Source organism: Vicugna pacos, chromosome 35 (genome assembly GCF_048564905.1).
Source record: "Vicugna pacos chromosome 35, VicPac4, whole genome shotgun sequence".
Taxonomy (NCBI): domain Eukaryota; kingdom Metazoa; phylum Chordata; class Mammalia; order Artiodactyla; family Camelidae; genus Vicugna; species Vicugna pacos.
Window position 1 is genome coordinate 20,753,019 of NC_133021.1, and position 22,208 is coordinate 20,775,226.

The window sequence follows — 22,208 nt, forward strand, 5'->3', positions numbered from 1 at the left end:
TTAATTGTTAACACAATGGTGGTGGGGCGCTATTGGCATTTAGCGGCTGGGGACCAAAAAATACTAAAACACCCTGAAATGTAAGAGACAGTCACACACAGCAAGGATTCTCCTGTAGCCTAGGTGATATTCATTGCAGCAACTTTTATAAATGTAAAATCTAGCTCTATTTTATATTCTAAATGCAAAACATTTTTGCTGAGTTTTAAAATACACTAAATTTTCCAAGATGACAAGCAGAGTGTAAATCCGAAAAAAAAAAAAAGCTCTTTTTAATTTTCTCCTGGAAATCTGCCAAGAATTGGTCACCATTTCAGAAGATTCATCAGCAGCGTCCAGAGCGATGCCAGCAGGCATTTCCACCGCAGCGTTGAAATGGTTCAGGGAGCAAACAATTTACGACTTCATTTTGTCTTCAAGTGCAGCTTGGCCAGACTTTTAACATGCTGACATCACTCCTTTTTTTTTTTTCCACTTTTCTTTGCTTCTCCTAAATCTTACACTTAGAACTATTTTTATTTATATAATGTATGTACACAGTGTGGGCTTATATCATCTATGACTTTCATTGCGGAATAGTGTGAGGGTGATCTCAAGGTCTTAAAGAGAACCACTGACTTCACCAAAACTTCTGAACTCCCACAGAGGATTAGGGAATATTTCTCAACAGAAATAACTTTTTTTTTAATTGAAGTATAGTCAGTTTACAATGTTGTGTTAGTTACTGGTGTACAGCATACTGATTGAGATAGACAGATAGATGATAGATAGATAGACAGATGTTCCTTTTCATATTCTTTCTCATTATAGGCTATTACAAGATATTGAATATAGCTCCCTGTGCTAGACAGTAGGAAGTTATTGTTTATCTATTTTATATATAGTAGTTGGTGTCTGCAAATCCCAAACCCCCAATTTATCCTTCCACCTCCCCCTTTTCTCCCCTGGTAACCACAATTTTGTTTTTTATGTCTCAAAAGAAGTAACTTTTAAGCTGAAACTTGAAGGAGTATCCAAGTCAAGAGGAAGTGGAAATAAAAGAAAGAGCTTCAAAGTGTGAACCTCAAAGCCGGTGGGGACATGGCAACACATCCCTCCCACCCGTAACTGGTGGAAGCATACATTTCTGGAATAGAATTGGACAATATATATCAGGAGTCTTGAAAATGTTCATAGTTTTGGACCCAGTAACTTTAAGTCCAACACTCCATCATAAGGAAATCATTGAAGATACAGAAAAAGACACCCAAGGATTCATGTCAAAGCACGCTCTGGAGTAACAAGAAGGGAAAATATTCCAAATGTCTAACAACAGGAGGGCAATTAAATAAATGATGGTACAGCCGTATGACTGGCTCTCACACAGACATTGAAATTGCATGCCTTTCCTCTGACTCATCCCCAACCAGCTCCTTTACTGAGCTGTAACACAAATTTCACATACGCCCATAAAGTTATGCTAAATAGCTCTCTAACCAAACAGCAAACCTCTGAGGCAAGAGAAAATTTCTGTTTCACCCTCAGCATCTAACACAGACCTCTGCAAATACAGTGTGACAGACATGCGTCAACTCACTAATTTTAAGGCATGGTATGATGGTTCCACTTTTGTTAGAGACACAGACATACCACAGTCCTTGGAAACCAGGAAAGCATGAAACACACAGTAAGATATCTTCCTGCTCTGGAATCCTCCAGGGTGCCGTTCGCTTCGGCTGAGATTATAGTATCTCTTTTCTATTCTGCCCATTAGAAGACGACAAGAGGGAAGAAAAACAGCCAAATAGCAGCAGAGCAAGCGAAAGTGGGCCGTTCCCCTGGGCTTCACTAATGAAATTCAAGGACTTCAGCAAGGAGAAAGGCAGCTGCAGTCCAAATGTTTTAAGAGGAACTTATAGGGCTCAAGGGCTTTAAACCTAGAAGGTACAATTGATTTTGGCTAGGTTTCTCTCTCTCTGTGGAAACAAAACCTTATTAATTCCAAAAGCCTGTATTCTCCCTGGATCCCAGATACGGCAATACTGTAACCACAATCCTTAAATGCTCTAAAGTGACCAAGCACTGTTGCAGCACATCTTGCATTCAATATCACAGGGCTTGTGAATTTGCATACCCCTCCCCCACAACAACAACAAGAAAAACCCTCTTTCCTTTGTGTTTGTGCACTGAGATAGGCTGCGTTATTTTTCTCAATTGTTCACGTCCGTCTCTGAAAAAGGATTGAACATCTCTGCTCCTTGCCTTGTAACTTGTGATGCCTCCCCACGGAGAATTAATATTTATCCTTCCCATCAGCTGCGGGCTTGGCTACAGGGCTTGCTTTGCCCAAAAGAGTGTGAGCAGAAGTGATGTACCAATTCCCACGTAGAGGCTTGATTCCACAATCTGTACCTTTCTCCTCTCACAAGACCAAGGGTCAGGGTCCCAGGGACTGATGGGACCAGGACCAGACCAGCAGAGCTGCCACTGACCCTAAACCAGCATGTTAACATGAGTGAAGAATAAACATATATCGCTGTAAGCCATAGAAATATTTTGTTTATAGTCAGTTTTTACTTGTTTCATTGTTACTGACTGTTACCGCAGCATCACTTAGAGATAGATGACTCCGACTTGGACCTGGCTCATACTGACAAATGGGTTTTCGTAAGAAGTCACGTGAAGCCATACCCTGGTCACTTTCAGAAGCATCAACAGACCACTTTCGTTCTTCGTTGCTGTTCACCTTTACAAACCAATAATAAGGACCATTTCAAGTTCTATGCCAACCAGGCCCAGATTTTTCATTGATTGCCTTATTCATTCAGCAAACACTGATTGTTTCAGGCCCAACTGATTACATATGACCCATGAGTTTTAACCCTATGGAACAGTCTGAATGGCTTCTGATTTTTACAGGCAGCAGACTGAACTTGTTCCTGAAGAGAAACGGCTCATAAAAATTTTTTTAATAAAAGAAGAGTTTTCATAAAGGACCTACAACCTGTAGAAAGAGCTAAAATTAACTAGGCTGAAAAACACGGTTCATATGAAATTTTCGGTGTGCCTGGAGCCCAGGCTTTAGCATCTGCAGTGGATCAGGTCCCAAAGCCAGGTCTTCATCCTCGTGCTCATTTGTGTGCATTTGCTAAGTATCCAGATTTGTTTTTATATAACAATTTCATAACTCAAGTTAAGTATTTAATCTTAATTCAAAGCAAACCAAATACGCTGGCATTTAGGTTTGGTCCAACCACGAGCTGAAAACAGAACCTTCACATCCAGTGGTATTTAACATGTGGCTTCCTGCGCAGCGAGTGACCAGTTGGAATGTCTTTTAGCTAAATAAAGACTTGACCCCAGAGACCAGCCTCGGGTTAATCTGCGCACACAAGAGGGGGATGTGGCCCCATTCCAACTGGGAGAGTAAAGGGTGAGGGAGAAATGAGATGAGAGAAGCCACCCAGGGACTAAATGTTACTTTCTTAGGTTATGATCTTCACTATTCATTATTTTCATGATTTCATAGTTAAAATTGTAAAGCTTTGTATGCATTATGAAATAATGTCCCTTCTGAGATCTTTTTCAACAGAGTAAACTGTTAACGAAGAATACTGCAAACCATATCAGTAACAAAGAATGCTGAAGCCATCAAGTCATCAGCAGCTGCCGCCACCCCCTACTGAAGACAAGCCTCCAGCCCAGCCTCTGCAGCCACTCACAGTGGTGCACCCTGAAGGGACTCAGAATAAGAAAGGACAGGATACTGGCCCTAGACAGCTAGATGCTTGTCAAAGGAATGAATACAATGAGCCAAAATATTTCCTTCCTCCTATACATTGAAAAGCACTACATTCTTTAACTTGAGATGCCTGGTTTTCTTTAACAGTTATCTTTATTGTTCCAACTACCTGGCCTTTGCTGTAAAGCTTGTTCTTCCCCTACCTCTTTGGAGCGGTCCCTCAGAGCGATCTGAGAGGCTGTCATCCCAGGCTGAGTCCTCAGAATTCTCCACCGAATAAAATATAACTCAGCTTTTAGGTTGTGTATTTATTTCAGTCAACAAAATTTACCCTTTTTCTGATTTTTAAAAATCTGCTTTTCTAAAACCAGGAATATGTGTCCAGTTTTACCTAGAAGTGTGTTCCTCAATGATCGTAAACGGCAGTGTCACCTGTTCCTACCCGCTCTCCCCTCCCCATCATCAGAATGATCGTCATGTTACCTCTTACTGACCATTCACTGCTGTGCCAGCCATTGTGCTAAGAACATTCTGACTGTTTCCCTTTTCATCAAAAAAAACACACACAAAAAAACTAAGTTCTTTACCCCATGTGCACAGCCCTACAAGATCTAGTGCAGCCTAACTCTTGGTTCTCTCTACCCCTGCTTTGTGATTCCAGCCACACTCGTCTGTTTCCAGTTCTTTGTGTTTGTCAAGTTTTTTCTCAATTCAGTCTCGAAAGCTCTGTCAGCGCCTCCACCTGGAACCCTCCTTCTCTCGGCTCTTTGCTTTGCCAACGCCTTCTCGTCCCTAGGGAAGCTACCTCTGACCATTCAACTTAAGTCATCAACCCTTCTGCTTTCTCTCATATCCTTCCTTCCCCTCACGATACTTCTCCCACCTTGAAATTATGCAGTTGTGTGTTACTCGTTTCATCTCTCTGTGTTTTACACACCCATCCCTCAGTACAGTGCCTGGCATCTAAATTGATTGATAAATATTTAGATAACAAATACATAACTGAGCGAATGACCTCTCTGAAACCTGCTATACAGAGTAATACCACTATACTATTATGGATGAGGAAACGGAGGCTCAGGGACATTAAATATCTTGCCTTTAGTGAAACAGAGAGTCAGTGTCCTTTATCATGTTTCCATGCAATATTGTTTTCACTTACACCAACGAGCACCAGCCATCCTCTCCATTTGCCCCAATATGCTCTGATTAACCTCATTTCCACAGCCTCTTCTTCCATATCACTGCTCCCCAGCTCACCTGTTCTGTTGGGTTTGTGATCTCTAGGTAAGCATGCTACTCCTTTACATACAGGAAGGGTGCATTCTACACAGTCCCTCACTCCAAAACTAGACCGTGCTACCATCTCAGTCTATCTTCCAGCTCCCATGGCGCCAACCTGTCCGATTATTCCACCGGACCAACAGCATACTTTATCACTTCATTAAAAAGCCCAAGATGGCCGAGCAATCATGGGAAAACTGTGCTGACAGCAAAAGTGTTAATAAACTAACCAAATGTTTCTCGTCTCTGCCCAAACCCCAAATCCAATATGGTAAAGAATGCAGACTATTGAACATCGCTCCATTTCCCCCTTTTTTTCTACCATCTATAGAAAGACATGTCTTTGAACTAAAATTAATTTCAATATGTGCTTAAAAGAAAACAATACTCCTCAGGCTCCTCTGGTGTGTTTGCTTTCTGCAGCTACAATCCAGCTTCCGGTGTCAGAGATCTTCTTCTTTCTCTGCCATTTGGGTTTAGACCCTTAAGAATTTTTCTGTGACTCACAGCCACGAGACTCTGAACAGCACGTCCCCTGGAGGATAACGAGTGTGCTCAGGCAGACCAAAAGTCACAGCCCTCCCTCCACCGTCCCCAGGGCTGGAGCTGAATAGCTCCAATGCCTAACAAAGAGCAAAAGGAAGTCCTTTGTGAATCTGAATTCCTCTAAAGACGTGTGGGGATGTGGGAGTGATGCGCAGAGCCCAGCTGGGAGCAGTGGGGGTGGGATGAGAGGGAAGGAGAGAGGGAGGAGGTGCTGACAGGTTCAGAGGGAAGACAGATCCTCAGTGTTTCAGTGTATTGTGCTCTCACACTTTCCCATTTATTTACTTTTTTTAGTTCTTTAAAATCTTAGAGAGTTTACCTGGTTTTGATCTATAGCACTTTCTTTTTATTTTCTGCCTTGTCTTTCATTTCATTTTCTATTTTCTTCCTCAACCCACTAATTATTTAGGAGCTTATAGATTTCCAAGAAGTTGGACATTAAAAATTTTTTAACAATAATTTCCAGTTGCATCACATTATAAAGAGATGTGTGGACAATTTCTGCTTTGTGAATTTACTGGGATTGGCAAGAGGGCTAAAATATAATTCATCTGTCATTCCATGACATTTATAGAACAGGTACACGTTCCCTAGATTTCAGAAGCCAAATTTAATGTAACTTACTTCTCCCTGTCTTATTAATTAGTTATAAAGTCCTCTGTGCCATTTATTTTTGTTTTGTTTTCCTCTTCTAAGAAGGAACAGCTTCCCCAGAAGCCCTCCTTTTCCCCCAGAAGGCTCCTCTGCTTCCCCTTCCCTTATCCATCTCTCTTCTCTGTTAACTTTCCACTCTCCCGGAGTCTTGGTGGGGAGGGGACAGATGATCTGGGATTGGCCAAGGAGACTTGGTGAGGAGAACAAGTCTATTCACTTCTTTCCCTTTCACAGCCCATTTCAAGCCCTGGGCTAATCACCACGCAGGCTTCTGAAATTATTATTCAGACTAGTACTTGCATTCCCTAGGAGTAAATATTAAACTTTCATTACTGCCTTACATGTCCTTCGCTCAGAGTTCAGATGGCTTAAATTACTTATGAAATATTAATGAGAGGTGCTGCCTCCCATTCTGGAAAGATGGCTCTGTCGCATTCACTGAACTATTCTATCTGATTTAAAAGCTCTCTTAGACAAAAACAGATGGACTAAGAGTTGATCTATTCTTGCCACGCTGACTCTTTTGTTACCGGCCATATCACATCACCCATGGGCAAAGCACAGTTTCAGCTGAGGGAGCTATATAAATCCAAGAATTAATACGTAAATGTGTGTTTCTTGTTAAAAAAAAAAAAAGAAAGAAAGATATGCTATACTGAGTGCGGGCAGTACCACATGTATTATCTTTTGTAGTTAAATTTCATTCTCAAATAAATGTTTATGGTGCTCTCTTACTGAGCAAAACGTCTTTCAAAGCCACACTATACATGAAAGAAACACACTCAGCTTTGGTATCTTAATCTACATTTAAAGGACGTATTCCCATGGCAACAAGACATCCAGAACTACAAAATGAGAATATTGGGGATTTTTAGAAGTACATCTGTTCACACTTAAAAGAAAATTCCCTATTATCATTCTCCCCCACCTCTCTAGAATCACCTCTTTGGTCTTCATTCTTTCTAACATTTTGGGTGGTCTTCTCTCTTTTGCAAATAGAGTTAATAAATGTCAAAGCCATCTTCCCTCCAAACTACCAATGTATCTGAAATTCTATCCTTTTTTTTATTCCTTTGATTAAACATGTCATTTTTAGGTATACCTTTTAAAAATGAAACCATTTTGGGAAGCAATATATTGACTCACAATAATGTTATTTGAATTGGGTTCCAGCATTACTTTCTTCCACACACACTGTCTGAAGCATATGAAAAGAAGTGGGTGTACTTTTTTTCCTAAGGGCCTAGTTCACAAATTTTCCCTTAGATAGATATGGTTAACTTTGACGTAAGATAATACACGACTGTCTAGACTCCTACATAGGTACATCGAAATCCTGTTCTGACAATAATTAGAGCTTGACTTTTGTGTCCTCAATTTCTTCATTTGTAAAATTAAGGATTTAGATTAAATGACCTTGGAAGTCCTTGCTGGTGCTAAAGTTCTGTAAAACAACTGGCTGTATTCCTTTAAGGTGGTCAAGGATGTAATAGAGAAGTCTATTCAATCATTCCAATCACTATCCATGACCTATTCTTCTGATAACAGGGTTCTTTTATTTTTTCCATCAACAGCCCTTGAGAAAAATTTGATCCTGACTCTGTGGGTATGTGTATACATCAGAATGCTGATACTTCACTGGCCAACCATGAAAGGTCCTCATTGGATGTCTCTGAACTAATAAGTTCAGGGTAGGGGTCAAATTTGGCCCAAGAGAGCTTTACATTTATACAGTGTTTTTAATACTTCAAGCTTCTTTTATAATTTATTTCTTTGATTTATCTTCACAAAGTGTGAAGGAAAATGTAGGGCATCTTACAGAAGTAGGAACTCAAGTATCTAGATTAAGAATTGTCCAACGTTATAAGCCATCCAATGGCTGAACTAAAATAGGAACTTAGGCATAGTGTTGAGTGGAGGTGGCGGAGTAGAAAGACCCAGAGCTCAGTTCCTCCCACATGTGCAACAAATGTACAACTATTTACAGGGTACCTATCCATGAGAATGATCTGAAGACTCGCAGAAAAGATTTTCCATAACTAAAGATATAAAGAAGGAACCCTAATGGACAGACAGTAGTGGCAGACATGCAGGATAGTCAAGACCCATATCCCCAGGTAGGTGACCCACAAATGGGAGGTTAATCACAACTGCAGAGGTTGTCCCAGTGAGTGAGGGATCTGAGCTCCACATTAAACTCCCCAGCCCTGGGCATCCTGCTCTGGGAAGGTAAGCCCCCAGAACGGCTGGCTTTGAAGGCCAGCAGAGTTTGTGTGCATGAGAGACAGAGGGTTATAGGAAACAGAGCAGGCAACATCTCACACACTCTGAGTCATGCTGCAGGGCCATGAGTCAGACTTACGTGCTGATCTTGGAGAGACTCCCAGACAGTCAGAAGGCAACTGGGACTCCCTGTGGGGACACAGATGTTGGCAGCAGCCATTTTGGGGAGCTCATTCTATCACAAGGACATTTGTGCTGCCAAGTACCATTTCGAGTCCTCCCTCCTGTCTGTCAGTGTCACGGGCTTATTTGCCCACCAGTGGGCTGGCACCAGCAGTGGTCCCCCCAACCCTGCAGCGAGCCACCCTGGGACCTGGCCACACCCACCAGCAGGCCAGTACCAGCCCCAGGATGCCCCAGGCCCTGTGGTCAGCCACACTGGGGCTTGGACCCACCCGCCAGTGTGGGTTGGTAGGACCACACAAGGCAGGCCTAACAGCCAACTGGAGGAGGGGCCCACCCCACCTACCAGTGTGTCCACAGTAGTTGGCTCTGTCACAACAGAAGGGCCCACTCAGCCCACACAGGGGACACCTCTAGAGCATACAGCTCTGGTGACCAGAGAGGATTATGCAGCCAGGCCCCAGAGAATACCTCCTACATAAGGTTGCTTCTCTAAGATTGGGAAATATAATCTCCCTATCTAGTACATCAAAACAAACAGAGAGAACAAGGCAAAACAAGAAGACAGAGGAACATGTCCCAAACAAAGGAACAAGAAAAATTCTCAAAAATAGAACTAAATGTGGTGGACATAAGTAACCTATCCAATAAAGAATTCAAGGTAATAATCTTAAAGATGCTTAATGAAATTGGGAAAAGAGTGAACACAGTCACAAGGTTAACAAATAGAAAATAAAGAGAAGAAGCAAAGAGAGCTGAAGAATACAATAACTGAGATTTAAAAATATACTAGAAGGAATCAAAGGTAGATTAGATGATACAGATGAATGGATCAGCAAACTGGAAGACAGAGTAGTGGAAATCACCCAAGCTGAACAGAAGAACAAATTTGTAAGGATGAAGACAAAGAGATAAAAGAAAGTTAATGGAGAAACCATACATGACCCCTAAAGAACAAATACCTTTTATATGTCACCATTCTTATTATATTACTATTACTACTTTTTTATATATTACTTGCCTTTAAAAAGCCCTGTTTCTGTGCACAAAAAAAAAAAACAAAAGCAATGTCAAAATAGTAAGTAACGACTATCACTTTCACATGCTACAAAGAGATCAAAAAGAAAAGGGTATGGATTTAGGGCTGAGATAGTCTTGGTGCCAGTAAAGAGAGCAGGTGAAATCAAACCGTAAGGAGAAAATCAAGGCTGTAGGGAGGTAGCAAATGGTGACAAAGTGCAAAAAGCAAAATCAGAAATGGCAACTTCATTAATTATAGGAGAAAGAGTTCTGGGGGAGGTGGATGAGGAAAATAAGGCAATATGCTATGTGCACAAAATTTGTACAGTGGCAGAAATCTATAAACATTTAAGAGATAAATAAAACTTCTAAGCAACTGTAAGAATGGGTATCATGAACTCAAACAAAAGCTGGGCAGAAATATTTTTGCCACACCATTCAGAAACACTCAGGAACTTAATGGATAGAACTTTAGAGCAGCACATTTGTTTGGCATAATAAGCAGAATGGAGACTCAAAACAGACAGATCCTTGGGGGTTAGAGGTCACACTGAAACTGTTTAACCAAATCACATTCCAGGCAATACAGCAGGTGAAACCTGACATAGAGAGAAAATAAAATACGGATCAAGGGTCTTAGAAGCAGAGACAGCAATTGTTAGCTCGTGGTAACTGCTCTTTCTCCCCTATCTTGATTCTCCAATCTGGATTCCCAACAAAAATCAACTTCACTACAACATGGTAACTACAGTTAGCACTGCTGTATGATACATAGGAAAGTTATTAAGAGAAAAGATTCAAAGAGCTCTCATCACAGGAGGATTCTTTTTCCGTTTTCTTTTTATTGTGCCTATATACGATGATAGATGTCAACTAAACCTACTGTGGTAGTCATTTCACAATATAAGTAAATTGAACCATCACGTTGTATACCTTAAACTTATCAGTAGTGCTTCAATTATTTCTCAATAAAACTTGAAAAAAATTTTAAAAGATAATGAAGATACTCAGAGACTTCATCAAGTGTATATAACATCACATTATAGGGGTCCCAGAAGGAGGAGAGAGAGAGAGGCAGAAAACTTATTTAAAGAAATGATATCTGAAAACTCCCCTAACCAGGGAAAGGAAACAGATGTGCATTATGTGTACTATACTGGTTTTGGATGGAATGTTATATATATATAAAATCCATTTTGTCTAATTGTATCATTTAAGGCCATTGTTTTCTTATTGGTCTTCTGTCTAGATGATCTGTCCATTGACATAAATGGATGGTAAAGTCCCCTACTATTATTGTTACTGTCAGTTGCCCCCTTTACGTTTGTTAGTATTTGCTTTATGTGTTTAGGTGCACCAATGTTAGGTGCATATATATTTACAATTGTTACATCTTCTTGTTGCATTGATCGCTTTATCATTACGTAGTGCCCTTCTTTGACTCTTGCCACAGTCTTTGTTTTAAAGTCTATTTTGTCTTATATATGTATTACCACCCAAGCTTTCTTTTTGTTTCCATTTACATGGGGTAACTTTTTCTATCCCCTCACTTTCAGTCTGTGTGGGCCTTTATTTATTTATTTATTTATTTAACTTATTTATTTATTTTAACATTCTTTATTGACTTATAATCATTTTACAATGTTGTGTCCAATTGACAACCGTAAGTTTGTATTCTATGCCTGTGAGTCTATTTCTGTTTTGTATTTATGCTTTGTTTGTTTTTTGTTTTGTTTTGTTTTTAGATTCCACATATGAGCGATCTCATATGGTATTTTTCTTTTTCTTTCTGGCTTACTTCACTTAGAATGACTTTTTCCAGGAGCAGCCACGTTGCTGCAAATGGCATTATGTTGTCGGTTTTTATGGCTGAGTAGTATTCCATTGTATAAATATACCACTTCTTCTTTATCCAGTCATCTGTTGATGGACATTTAGTCTGTTTCCGTGTCTTGGCTATTGTAAATAATGCTGCTATGAACATTGGGGTGCTGGTGTCACTTTGAAGTAGGGTTCCTTCTGGATATATGCCCAGGAGCAGGATTCCTGGGTCATATGGTGAGTCTATTCCTAGTCTTTTGAGGAATCTCCATACTGTTTTCCACAGTGGCTGCACCCACCTGCATTCCCACCAGCAGTGAAGGAGGGTTCCCTTTTCTCCACAGCTTCTCCAGCATTTGTCATTTGTGGATTTTTGAATGATGGCCATTCTGACTGGTGTGAGGTGATACCTCATTGGAGTTTTGATTTGCATTTCTCTGATAATTAGTGATATTGAGCATTTTTTCATGTGCCTATTGATCATTTGTATTTCTTCTTGGAGAATTGCTTGTTTAGCTCTTCTGCCCATTTTTGCATTGGGTTGTCTATTTTTTTCTTATTAAGTCGTATGAGCTGTTTGTATATTCTGGAGATCAAGCCTTTGTTGGTTTCATTTGCAAAAATTTTTCCCATTCCGTAGGTTGTCTTTTTGTTTTACTTATGATTTCCTTTGCTGTGTAGAAGCTTGTAAGTTTCATTAGGTCCCATTTGTTTATTCTTGCTTTTATTTCTATTGCTTGAGTAGACTGCTCTAAGAGAACATTTTTGAGATGTATGTCAGATAAGGTTTTGCCTGTATCTTCTTCTAGGAGGTTTATTGTATCTTGTCTTATGTTTAAGTCTTTGACCCATTTTGAGTTTATTTTTGTGTATGGTGTAAGGGAGTGTTCTAGCTTCATTGTTTTACATGCTGCTGTCCAGTCTTCCCAACACCATTTGCTGAAGAGACTGTCTTTATTCCATTGTATAGTCTTGCCTCCTTTGTTGAAGATTAGTTGACCAAAAGTTTGTGGGTTCATTTCTGGGCTCTCTATTCTGTTCCATTGGTCTATATGCCAGTTTTTGTACCAATACCATGCTGTCTTGATGACTGTAGCTCTATAGTATTGTCTGAAGTCTGGGAGAGTTATTTCTCCAGCCTCTTTCTTTCTCTTCAGTAATGCTTTGGCAATTCTAGGTCTTTGATGGTTTCATATAAACTTTATTATGATTTGTTCTAGTTCTGTGAAATATGCCCTGGGTAATTTGATAGGGATTGCATTAAATCTGTGTGGGCATTTAGATCCAAAGAGAGTCTCTTGTATACGTATCTTATTTTTCACCCATTCAGCCACTCTATATCTATTGATTGGAGCATTTAGTCCATTCACAGTACTAACAAACATAAAGGGAGAAATTGATAATAACAATAATAGTAGGGGACTTTAACACCCATTTACATCAATGGACAGATCATCTAGATAGAAGACCAATAAAAAAACAATGGCTTTAAATGACACATTGGATCAAATGGATTGTATATATATAAAACATTCCATCCAAAACCAGCATAATGCGCATTTTTTTTGAGTGCACATGGAGCATTCTCCAAGATAGATCACATGCTAGGCCATAAGCCTCAATAAATTTAAGATTGAAATCCTATTAAGCATCTTTTCTGATCACAACAGTATGAGACTAGAAATCAATGAAAAGAAACATACTGCAAAATAATACAAACACGTGGAGGCTAAAAAATATGCTACTAAACAACAAATGGGTCACTAAAGAAATCAAGAAGAAATAAAAAAAAATACCTGGAGACAAATGAAAATGGAAACACAGCAATCCAAAATTGATGGCAAAGAGCAAAAGCAGTTCTAAGAGGGAAGTTTATAGCAATACAAGCCTACCTCAGGAAATAAGACAAATCCCTAATAAACAATCTAAACTTACACCTAAGGGAACTTAAAAGAGAAAAATAAGCAAATCCCAAGTTAGCAGAAGAAAAGAAATCATAAAGATCAGAGCAAGTATAAATGAAATTAGTACTAAAAAAATAGATCTCCTCAAGAAAATAATTAGCAAACTGAATTCAAAAATACATTAAAGGGATCAAAACCATGATAAAGTGGGATTTATCCCAGCTATGCAAGGATGGCTCAATGTCTACAAAGTAACTGATGTGATATAGCACATTAACACACTTAAGAAAAACAACAGTAAAAAAGCTGAAAGCATCTCCTTGAAGGTCAGGAATGAGACAAGGATTCTCACACTCATCAATTTTATACTACCTAGTACTGGAACTCCTAGCCACAGCAATCAGACAAGAAAAAGGAATAAGAGGACTCCAAATTGGGATGGAAGTAGTAAAAACTGTCACTCTTTTCAGATGACATGATACCATATACAGAAAATCCTAAAGGTGCCACCAAAAAACTCTAGAACTAATAATTGAATTCAGTGAAGCTGCAGGATACAAAATTAATATATAGAAACTGGTTGCATTTCTGTACACTAATGATACACTATCAGAAAAAAGAAATAAAGAAAACAGTCCCACTTACAATTACATCCAAAAAGTAAAATACCTGGGAATAAATCTAACCAAAGAGATAAAAGACTTATACTCCAAAAAGTATAAGACATGGATGAAAGAAATGGAAGACAACAAAAACAAATAGAAAGAAACACTGTGCTCATGAATTGGAAGAATAAATATTGTTAAGATAACCACACTACCCAAGGCAATCTACAGATTCAGTACAACCCCTATAAAAATACCAATGGCATTTTCCACAGAACTAGAACAAATAATTCCAAATTTTGTCTGAAAACAAATGACCATAAATAGACAAAACACTCTTGAGAAAAAAGAACAAAGCTGGAAGTGCCATACTCCTTGATTTCAAATTATACTACAAAGCTACAGTAATCAAAACAGTATGGCACTGGCACAAAAACAGACGTATAGCTCAATGGACCTGAATAGAGAACCCAGAAATAAATCCACACCTCTATGGTCAATTAACCTATGACAAAGGAGGTAAGAATATACAATGAGGAAAGGACAGCCCCTTCAACAAGTAGTGTTGGGAAAACTGGACAGCTATGTGCAAAAGAATCAAACTAGCCTACTTTCTCACATCATACACAAAAATAAAATCAAAATGACTTGAAGACTAAGTGTAAGAACTGAAATCATAAAATTTCTAGAAGAAAATATAGGTAGTATGCTCCTTGACATCAGTCTTAGGAATATATATATATATATATATTTTTTTTTTTTTGATCTGTCTCCTCAGGCAAAGGAAACAAAAGCAAAAATAAACAAATGGGACTGTATCAAACTAGAAAGCTTTTGCCCAGCAAAGGAAACTATGAACAAAATCAAAAACAGCCTACTTAATGGGAGAAGATAATTGCAAACAATATATCTGATAAGGGGTTAATATCCAAAATATACAAGGAACATGTATAACTTCAACATCAAACAAACAAACAACTCAATTGCAAAATGGGCAGAGGACCTGAATAGACATTTTTTCCAAAGAAGCCATGCAGATGGCCAACAGACACATGAAAAGATGTTGAATGTCACTAATCATCAGGGAAATGCAAATCAAAGCCACATTGAGATACCACCTCATACTTTTCAAAATACCTATCAACAAAATGACCACAAATAAAAAGTGTTGGCAAGGATGTAGAGAAAAGGGAACCTTTATGTATTTGTTGGTGGGATTGTAAATAGGTGCAGTCACTATAGAAAACAGTATAGAGGTTCCTCAAAAAATTAAAAATAGGAATACCATATGATCCATCCATCCACTTCTGGGTATTTATCCAAAGAAAATAAAAACACTACTTTGGAAAGACAGACACCAATGTTCATTGAGCATTATTTACAATGGCCAAGATATGTAAGCAACCTAAGTGTTCATTGATGGATGAATGGATAAAGAAAATGTGGCACACACACACACACACACATTGGAATGTTACTCCATCATTAAAAAAAAAAGGAATACTGCCATTTGTGACAACAGAGATAGAAGTAGAAGGTATTACGCTAAGTGAAATAAATCAGACAAAGAAAGACAAATACTACATGATCTCACTTAAATGTGGAATCTAAAGAACAAAACAAAACAACAAACAAGACATAAATACGGAGAACAAATGGGTGGTTGCCAGAATGGAGAGGGCTGGGGGTGATGTGGGCAAAATAGGTGAAGAAAATTAAGAGGTACAAACCTCCAGTTATGTAATAAATAAGCCATGGGGATGTAACATACAGTATAAGGAATACAGTCAATAATACTGTAATAACCTTAATAACTTTGTATGGAGACGGATGGTTGATAGACTTCTTTTGGTAATCATTTCATAATGTATGTAAATGTCAAATCATTATGCAGCATACCTGAAACTAACCTAATACTGTATGTCAACTATATTTTAATTTTTTAAATGCCCCCCAAAATTAAAAAAATAAAATAAAATAAAATGAGAACTTTGATGAATTCATTCCAACCCCATCCTGGCTAAAACATTCTTTCACCGTCTTACAAAGTTAAATCTTTCAGAGCCTGTTTTATGTTTTTCTTTTCTGACAACTTTTCAGAGCAATTCAGAGTTCATATAACCCCTTATTGAAATTCAATTAGAGTGTACTGCAAAGCCAAAGAGGATAAATGATTCCAGATGTTTGGGTCAATCCCTAGAGCCATTAGAACCATCACAAAGAATCTGATAAAAGGTTACTCATATTTCCCACAAAATGAGAGCTATATTTTTGCCTATGTGAGAAAAGTGTTCTGCCTCGTTCCATGTTACAGTCCTGTGACCAAGTTGCTAGGTACAGAATTGGGAAATACATGAGCTTCCTCCCTAGGGAAAGGGAGCCAACACTTGTAATCATGGTTACCCTACTGCATTTCTGGTCTTGTCAGAGAACAGTACATCAGAGACTACTAAATTCAATTCGTAGCTCCACCACTCTTGAGACATGCAACCATGGATGCGTAACAACTTCTCTGGGCTTCAGTTTCCTAATAGCAAAGTAGGAGTAATAACGGTTGCTATGAAGGTTCAATGAATTAACTCAGGTAAAGCACACACCATCTCCAACAGGCAGTAGGAAGACAGTAACCATTATCTACTTAATTTATTACCATATTTTAAAGTCTTAGAATAGCACCTGGCTGATAGTAAGTACTGCCTAAGTGTGAGCTATTTTTACTATTCACAAAGTAAAAAAAAAACAAAAACAGATGCTGGAAATTTAATTTTTGTTTATATAAAAATATCCCAAATTGCTTCTTAATGAAAGACTTTAATGTACTTTATGAGGGACTTGAGACAACTTAAACTGAATGAATATACACACTTACGTTACCATCTGAGTTTAAAATCTCTGAATTAAAAAAATATTGTGGTACCATGGTCAATGTACTTGTTATCACTGAGCTAAGTCCAGATCTAATGCTAAAATTCTGTGCTTCCTCTCCCTACATGTGAAGGGGGGAAGAGGGCAAGAGGATACATAGGTTTTTCCTGGAAAAAATGAATTGGTTTAACTCACATGAACAAACAAAATTGTCAGTGCCTCCCTGAGTTTATAGAAAATGATTGCAGCCAACAAAAAGTGTCTTGTTTCTCTTTTAATTTGTGGCTTGACCAAGAGTTAAGCAAATGAAATACCAGGCTAGGCAAACAAAAACTGCCTTTTTGTGTCAGATATTCTTATTACAATCAACCCACACATTTAAATTCAAGTTAAAAGTTTTCTGGAGAGCAAGCAGAGCTGATGAAGGTTAAAAACCCTAAACTCTGAAACGAGAGTTACTTAATGCTTTGACTTAACTCTCTACCACTGACTCGCTAAGCTCACCTACGTGGATGCTTTCATGTCTCTAGGTTGATCTCCCCTACATATAAAATTGTCCTGACCAAGCTCTGAAATCTGTATTCTATTAGCAAATCCTGTAAGTCTTGCTTATTTGCATTTTCTTGGCTATCAGGGCTCAGCGGAATAGCCTGAAATTAACTTAGCATGATATGAGTTTCTGTCTCAGCTTCCATTTTTGTCCTTTGCTCTTTACTGCCAGTCTCCTGTTTCACCATCTACAGGTCTATTTTTGGCGAATTCTTTCACATTCTCCAGAACAGTTGTTCTCAGACTCTGGCCTGCATCAGAATCATCCTCAGGGTGGGGCGGGGTCTCTTACCATGCAGCTTGCTCAGCCTACCCTCTGGAGGCTCTGACTCAGTGGGTCTGGGATAGGGCACAGAATTCCATCACTGACATCCAGACCACCAGGTCGTCTGGATGCTGCTGACCCAACAACCATTTGAAGACCTCTGCTCTACAGAATATTAAAAAAAACAATGTTGATAAACATCAGCTGAGGGTCACTAAGTAGCAGAAGTTACCTCGATGTAACTCAGAGAACAGCCGCTCTGGCTTTCCAGCTCCACGTGGGTGAAGTTGACCTGTATTTTTTCTCCCGGGGGCTGCTTTATGGTGTAGATGCACTGTCTGTTGTGCATGAAAGATCCAGACAAGTCAGCAGAGAGGAGACCCTCTGGGTCTGTGTAGTTCCCTCCACAATGCAGATCCGCTGCAGAAAGCACAGACGAGAAGGGACAGGTCACAGGGATGGCCATTCCTCCCGCTCCCCGGCATGAGATATAATTGGCTAAAATTACACACACACATCGTCATCATTTATCCACTCTGTTCACCGTATACAGGTTTACGCCTTTAACAAGACCTTCAGTCTGACACGTGCTTGTGGGACAGCCACACAGTGCCTCAGCAAATAGCTGTAGAAACGTGTGACCTAACCTCCAATCTAACACCCTCATCTACAAGTTACTTTTTAAATGCATTTATGCCCACCTTCATTCCAAAGAGAACTGAGGCAGTTCATGAACTATATGTAATAAATATGTAGCTAGAAAATGAAATATGAAAATAAAAATAGGAAATATGTAGCTAGAAAAATGAATCAGATTAAAGGGATAACAAGTAGAGAAGAGCAAGATGCAGTCACGGGAAAGTTACATGCACAGAAAACAGAGACGGATACACACATGACAGAAAGTCGCTGCGGCTCCAGCCTGAAGCCAAAGTAAATGGAGAAAGAGGACTGGTGAAAAGACTGTTTACTGCTCTTTTTCCTGGTACTGGGACTTAAAAGGAGTTTTTCCTGTGAATTCTCCTCGGGGCATGCTGATGTATATTAAGAACAAAATCCTCGACAGCTCTAAAATAAAAATCATAAAGCGTTTCATTGTTTTTTTTTTGTCGGTTTGTTGATTTCTTTTAAGGTATAAATGTAACTGAAAGGCATCGCAGCTATAAAATCTGACATGTCTCAAGGTAGACTGCATTTCCCTCCTGAACAACATCTCTCACAACAAAACACTGAATAACAGCCAAGGAACTGATGTCTGAATTATTTAATTTCAGGGGCCACAAACACATATCTATCATAACGTGGACCCCATAATTTGGGGACCATGGGATACTACAGCATTAATAGTAGAACACCGGGAAAGTAAAGAAAAAACTTGGAGCAATGAGAGAAATGTTTATAAAGACATGTTATCAGTGTAAGTCAGTCACCTGCAGCCTTAAAATATAAAGCAGCTCTCAGGGTAGCACTCTCCTGTACCTTCATATTAAGCTCCCAATTATCAAGTTACTTACAAGGTGATGTTAAGTAGGTGATATGAAACCCTTGGTCATTAATCTGGCTGTCAGAATGGAAATGAACTCTGGCAAAGGGACCTGTAGTCTGGAGAGGTGGGGCAGAGAGAGTGGTGCAGAACTTCCCAAGCAGGGGGTCCTGATGCAAAGGGCCATCTCGAATCTAAAACAAGAGAAAAAATCATTAAGCACAAAGTGGTTAGATTTTTAACAAACCCAGTCATTTTGTACATTAACTTCAGAAAACCCATCTTTAAAAGTGATGGCTCTGGGAGGGTCTCCTGTCACCTGTGCATCTAACACGTGGTTGGGGTTCTGGGAAGGGTAATCTCCCATCATCCTGGATGCCTTATGTTCTGAATTTTAATTCGGAGGCTAGATGTAAACTTGGAATTTTTCTTACAAATATTTCTCCACATTTTCTTTCCTAGGTTCTCCCTGCCCCAGATATTTGTTTTGAAATGATAAATTCCTAGTGATCTAGGAAAAGAAATGAATATACACAAAAAAACAGAAGAAGGAACACAAACAATGTTCATTGAAGCACAGCTTGGTCTAAGCACTCAGGGGGATCAGAGGTGGAAAAGGAAATGAAGTCAGATTAGATGCAACATAAAGACAGTTTTGTGAATTTCAAAAGTACAACTTTCATAGTAATTAAGTACCACAATAAGGATCATGTGACCTTAGAAATCCTTTTTAATTGTTGGGTTTTAATCTCTTACAGAATAGTGTCAACCACTCTATTTCCGTTGTAACTGCAAATTCTGTCCTACAGAGAACATCCAAGCATCAATGATCTAAATAACACTTTAATATGGCCAATTTTGTTCACTCAAATTACTTTTTTATTGGCAGCAAAGTTATAAGGCAGCATTAGTTTATTCCTGTAATTTAGCTAGATCCTTGAAATACTGTTGAGAAATGAGAGGCATTTCAATGTTATCAGAATGATTGGTTCTACTACATGTGTATCCAGGAGTTATTATGCACGAATGAAAACTAAATGCCTCTAAATTTAATTTAAATTAATTTCAAGAAAATTCACTTTAATGTCAACATTTAAAGGATTATCTTTCTGATATTTTCCAGGGAGAGGTCCATCTTCCAGTCATTCCCAAAGGTTCCAAATCCATTTCACCTGCTAAATTACTAATGACTTTAACTTGTGGAGATTCCCGTTTGACAGTCATACTCCTTCCATCCTTTATGAATAATTCCCTGAGGCTCCATTCTTCTCTAATGGACTTGGAAAAGCTTATTATCTTTTTTCACTACTACAAGGGGTACTAAGATTTATGGTGATAAACAAGACAGGAACAACATAAGAACTCAATCTTCTCAACGATCGTTTCATTCTACAAATGGAGAGCAACGTTTTTAATAGAACTACACGCTAATGGCATTTGAATATAACAGCTTTTTTCCCTCTTCCATAGTTTAATTTTTCATTAGTGATAAACAGGAGGGGCAGAGGGGGACTCCTCGCCTCTCAGTGACAATTAGTGATATATTCCAGTGAGGCACAGCAATCCATTTCAACACAGCTGCTGTTACTTTTCTTCGTGGAACACTGTAGTCAACTTGTGAAACACCTTGTCTGTTTACAACAGACAACTGAAGATTTGAATCTGCACTGGAGAAGAAAGCCATTCCTGGGTGTTGATTTCATGTATTCTGCTATTCCCATGTTAGGGGACGGGGCTTCTGAGAAATGACAGGGGAAAACAAGGTAGTCTGTTTCCCAGATTCAAGCAGAACTCAGAAGCAGCAACAAGCTGATACAATTAAGAAAAGGGAGTTAGCAGGACTAAGGCATCAGCTGCCTATTGAGGAATACATCCAACCATTGCTAATAAATTGTGGTCATCCAAGGCGATCGCCAGTCATGGTTCCCTGAGTTCTAATCCTATCATAGTAAATTCTATATAAATCCAATCCTTTACCTCAAGATAATCTTTGCTGCAATCATCATGGTGCTCCAGGCTTAAGGTCCCAAAGGTAAATGTTATCAGGAGATCAGGACTGGTTATCACTCTCCACACACAATCTCTCCCTGGGGGATACTTTCCAGGATATCCCGGAGACTTAATAGAGCCATAAGTACTAGTCAGTGTACCTCCACACTCTGAAATAAAAAGGAAAAGGTAACTTTACATTTGTATACAGTTATAATTTCTGTAGAATTATCATAGCCTTTACTATAAGAAGAAAAGCTTTGTTTAAATAACTATGTGCAGCGTTAGACACCCTCATAAATTAAGCAAGACTTTCCATTTTTGGTTTTGATAAAGTTATAAATCCAGGAGTACCGACTGATAAATAAATGAATCACCCATGCATTGAGTTCTGTGACTTATTAGCCATCTTTTGGTGGCATGATTTAACATTCAGTGCTGGACTGTTTGAGGGACCAATAATGGGGTGACAGATCTATTTTTTCACTTTGAAGGAGGTTCATTTTCCTACATCATCTCTTTTTTAATTGAGGTATAGTTGTTTTACAATGCTGTATTAATTTCAGGTGAACAGCACAGTGATTTGGTTACATACTTTCAGACCTTTTCCAGACTCTTTTCCATTATAGGTCATTACAAGATATTGAATATAGTTCCCTATGCTATGCAGTAAATCCTGGATGTTTACCTATTTTATATATAGTAGTGTGTATCTGTTAATTCCAAACTCCTAATTTATCCCTCCCCTCTCCCTTTGTACATTAACTCTTACAAACACATTAATTCTTACAAATCCTTTCAAAAAACCAGATCATTTTATACATTAGAATAGTTAAGTGTCACATAATTTTCATTTGAGAAGGTTTCTTAACACTGTGATATACTTAAACCATTCATTTTATAAACAAACAAATTTGAATGTCTACAGGTGGTTGAGCCATTTTCCCAGGAGTGGAGTGAGGGGAGGATGGGCTGGGCTTTCTCTCACTCCACTACCACCACCACTGCATCCCACCAGCCCCTAAAGCTGCCTGTCAGCAACTAGAAGAGTCTTTTCTTTATTAATACCCACATTTACCTAGCAAAGAATCGGTGG

At 38.8% G+C, this 22,208-nt stretch overlaps 1 protein-coding gene across 1 annotated transcript in view; it reads right to left on the reverse strand.

Annotated features, from left to right (window-relative positions):
- CUBN (cubilin) overlaps positions 1–22,208 on the reverse strand; it is a 266,340-nt gene that overhangs the window by 217,433 nt on the left and 26,699 nt on the right. Inside the window, exons 15-17 of the mRNA XM_072954876.1 lie at positions 21,101–21,282; positions 19,155–19,317; positions 17,873–18,060 (exon numbers count right to left, since the gene is read on the reverse strand). Coding sequence (XP_072810977.1) covers positions 17,873–18,060; positions 19,155–19,317; positions 21,101–21,282 — 533 coding nt within the window. The remainder of the gene's footprint in view (positions 1–17,872; positions 18,061–19,154; positions 19,318–21,100; positions 21,283–22,208) is intronic.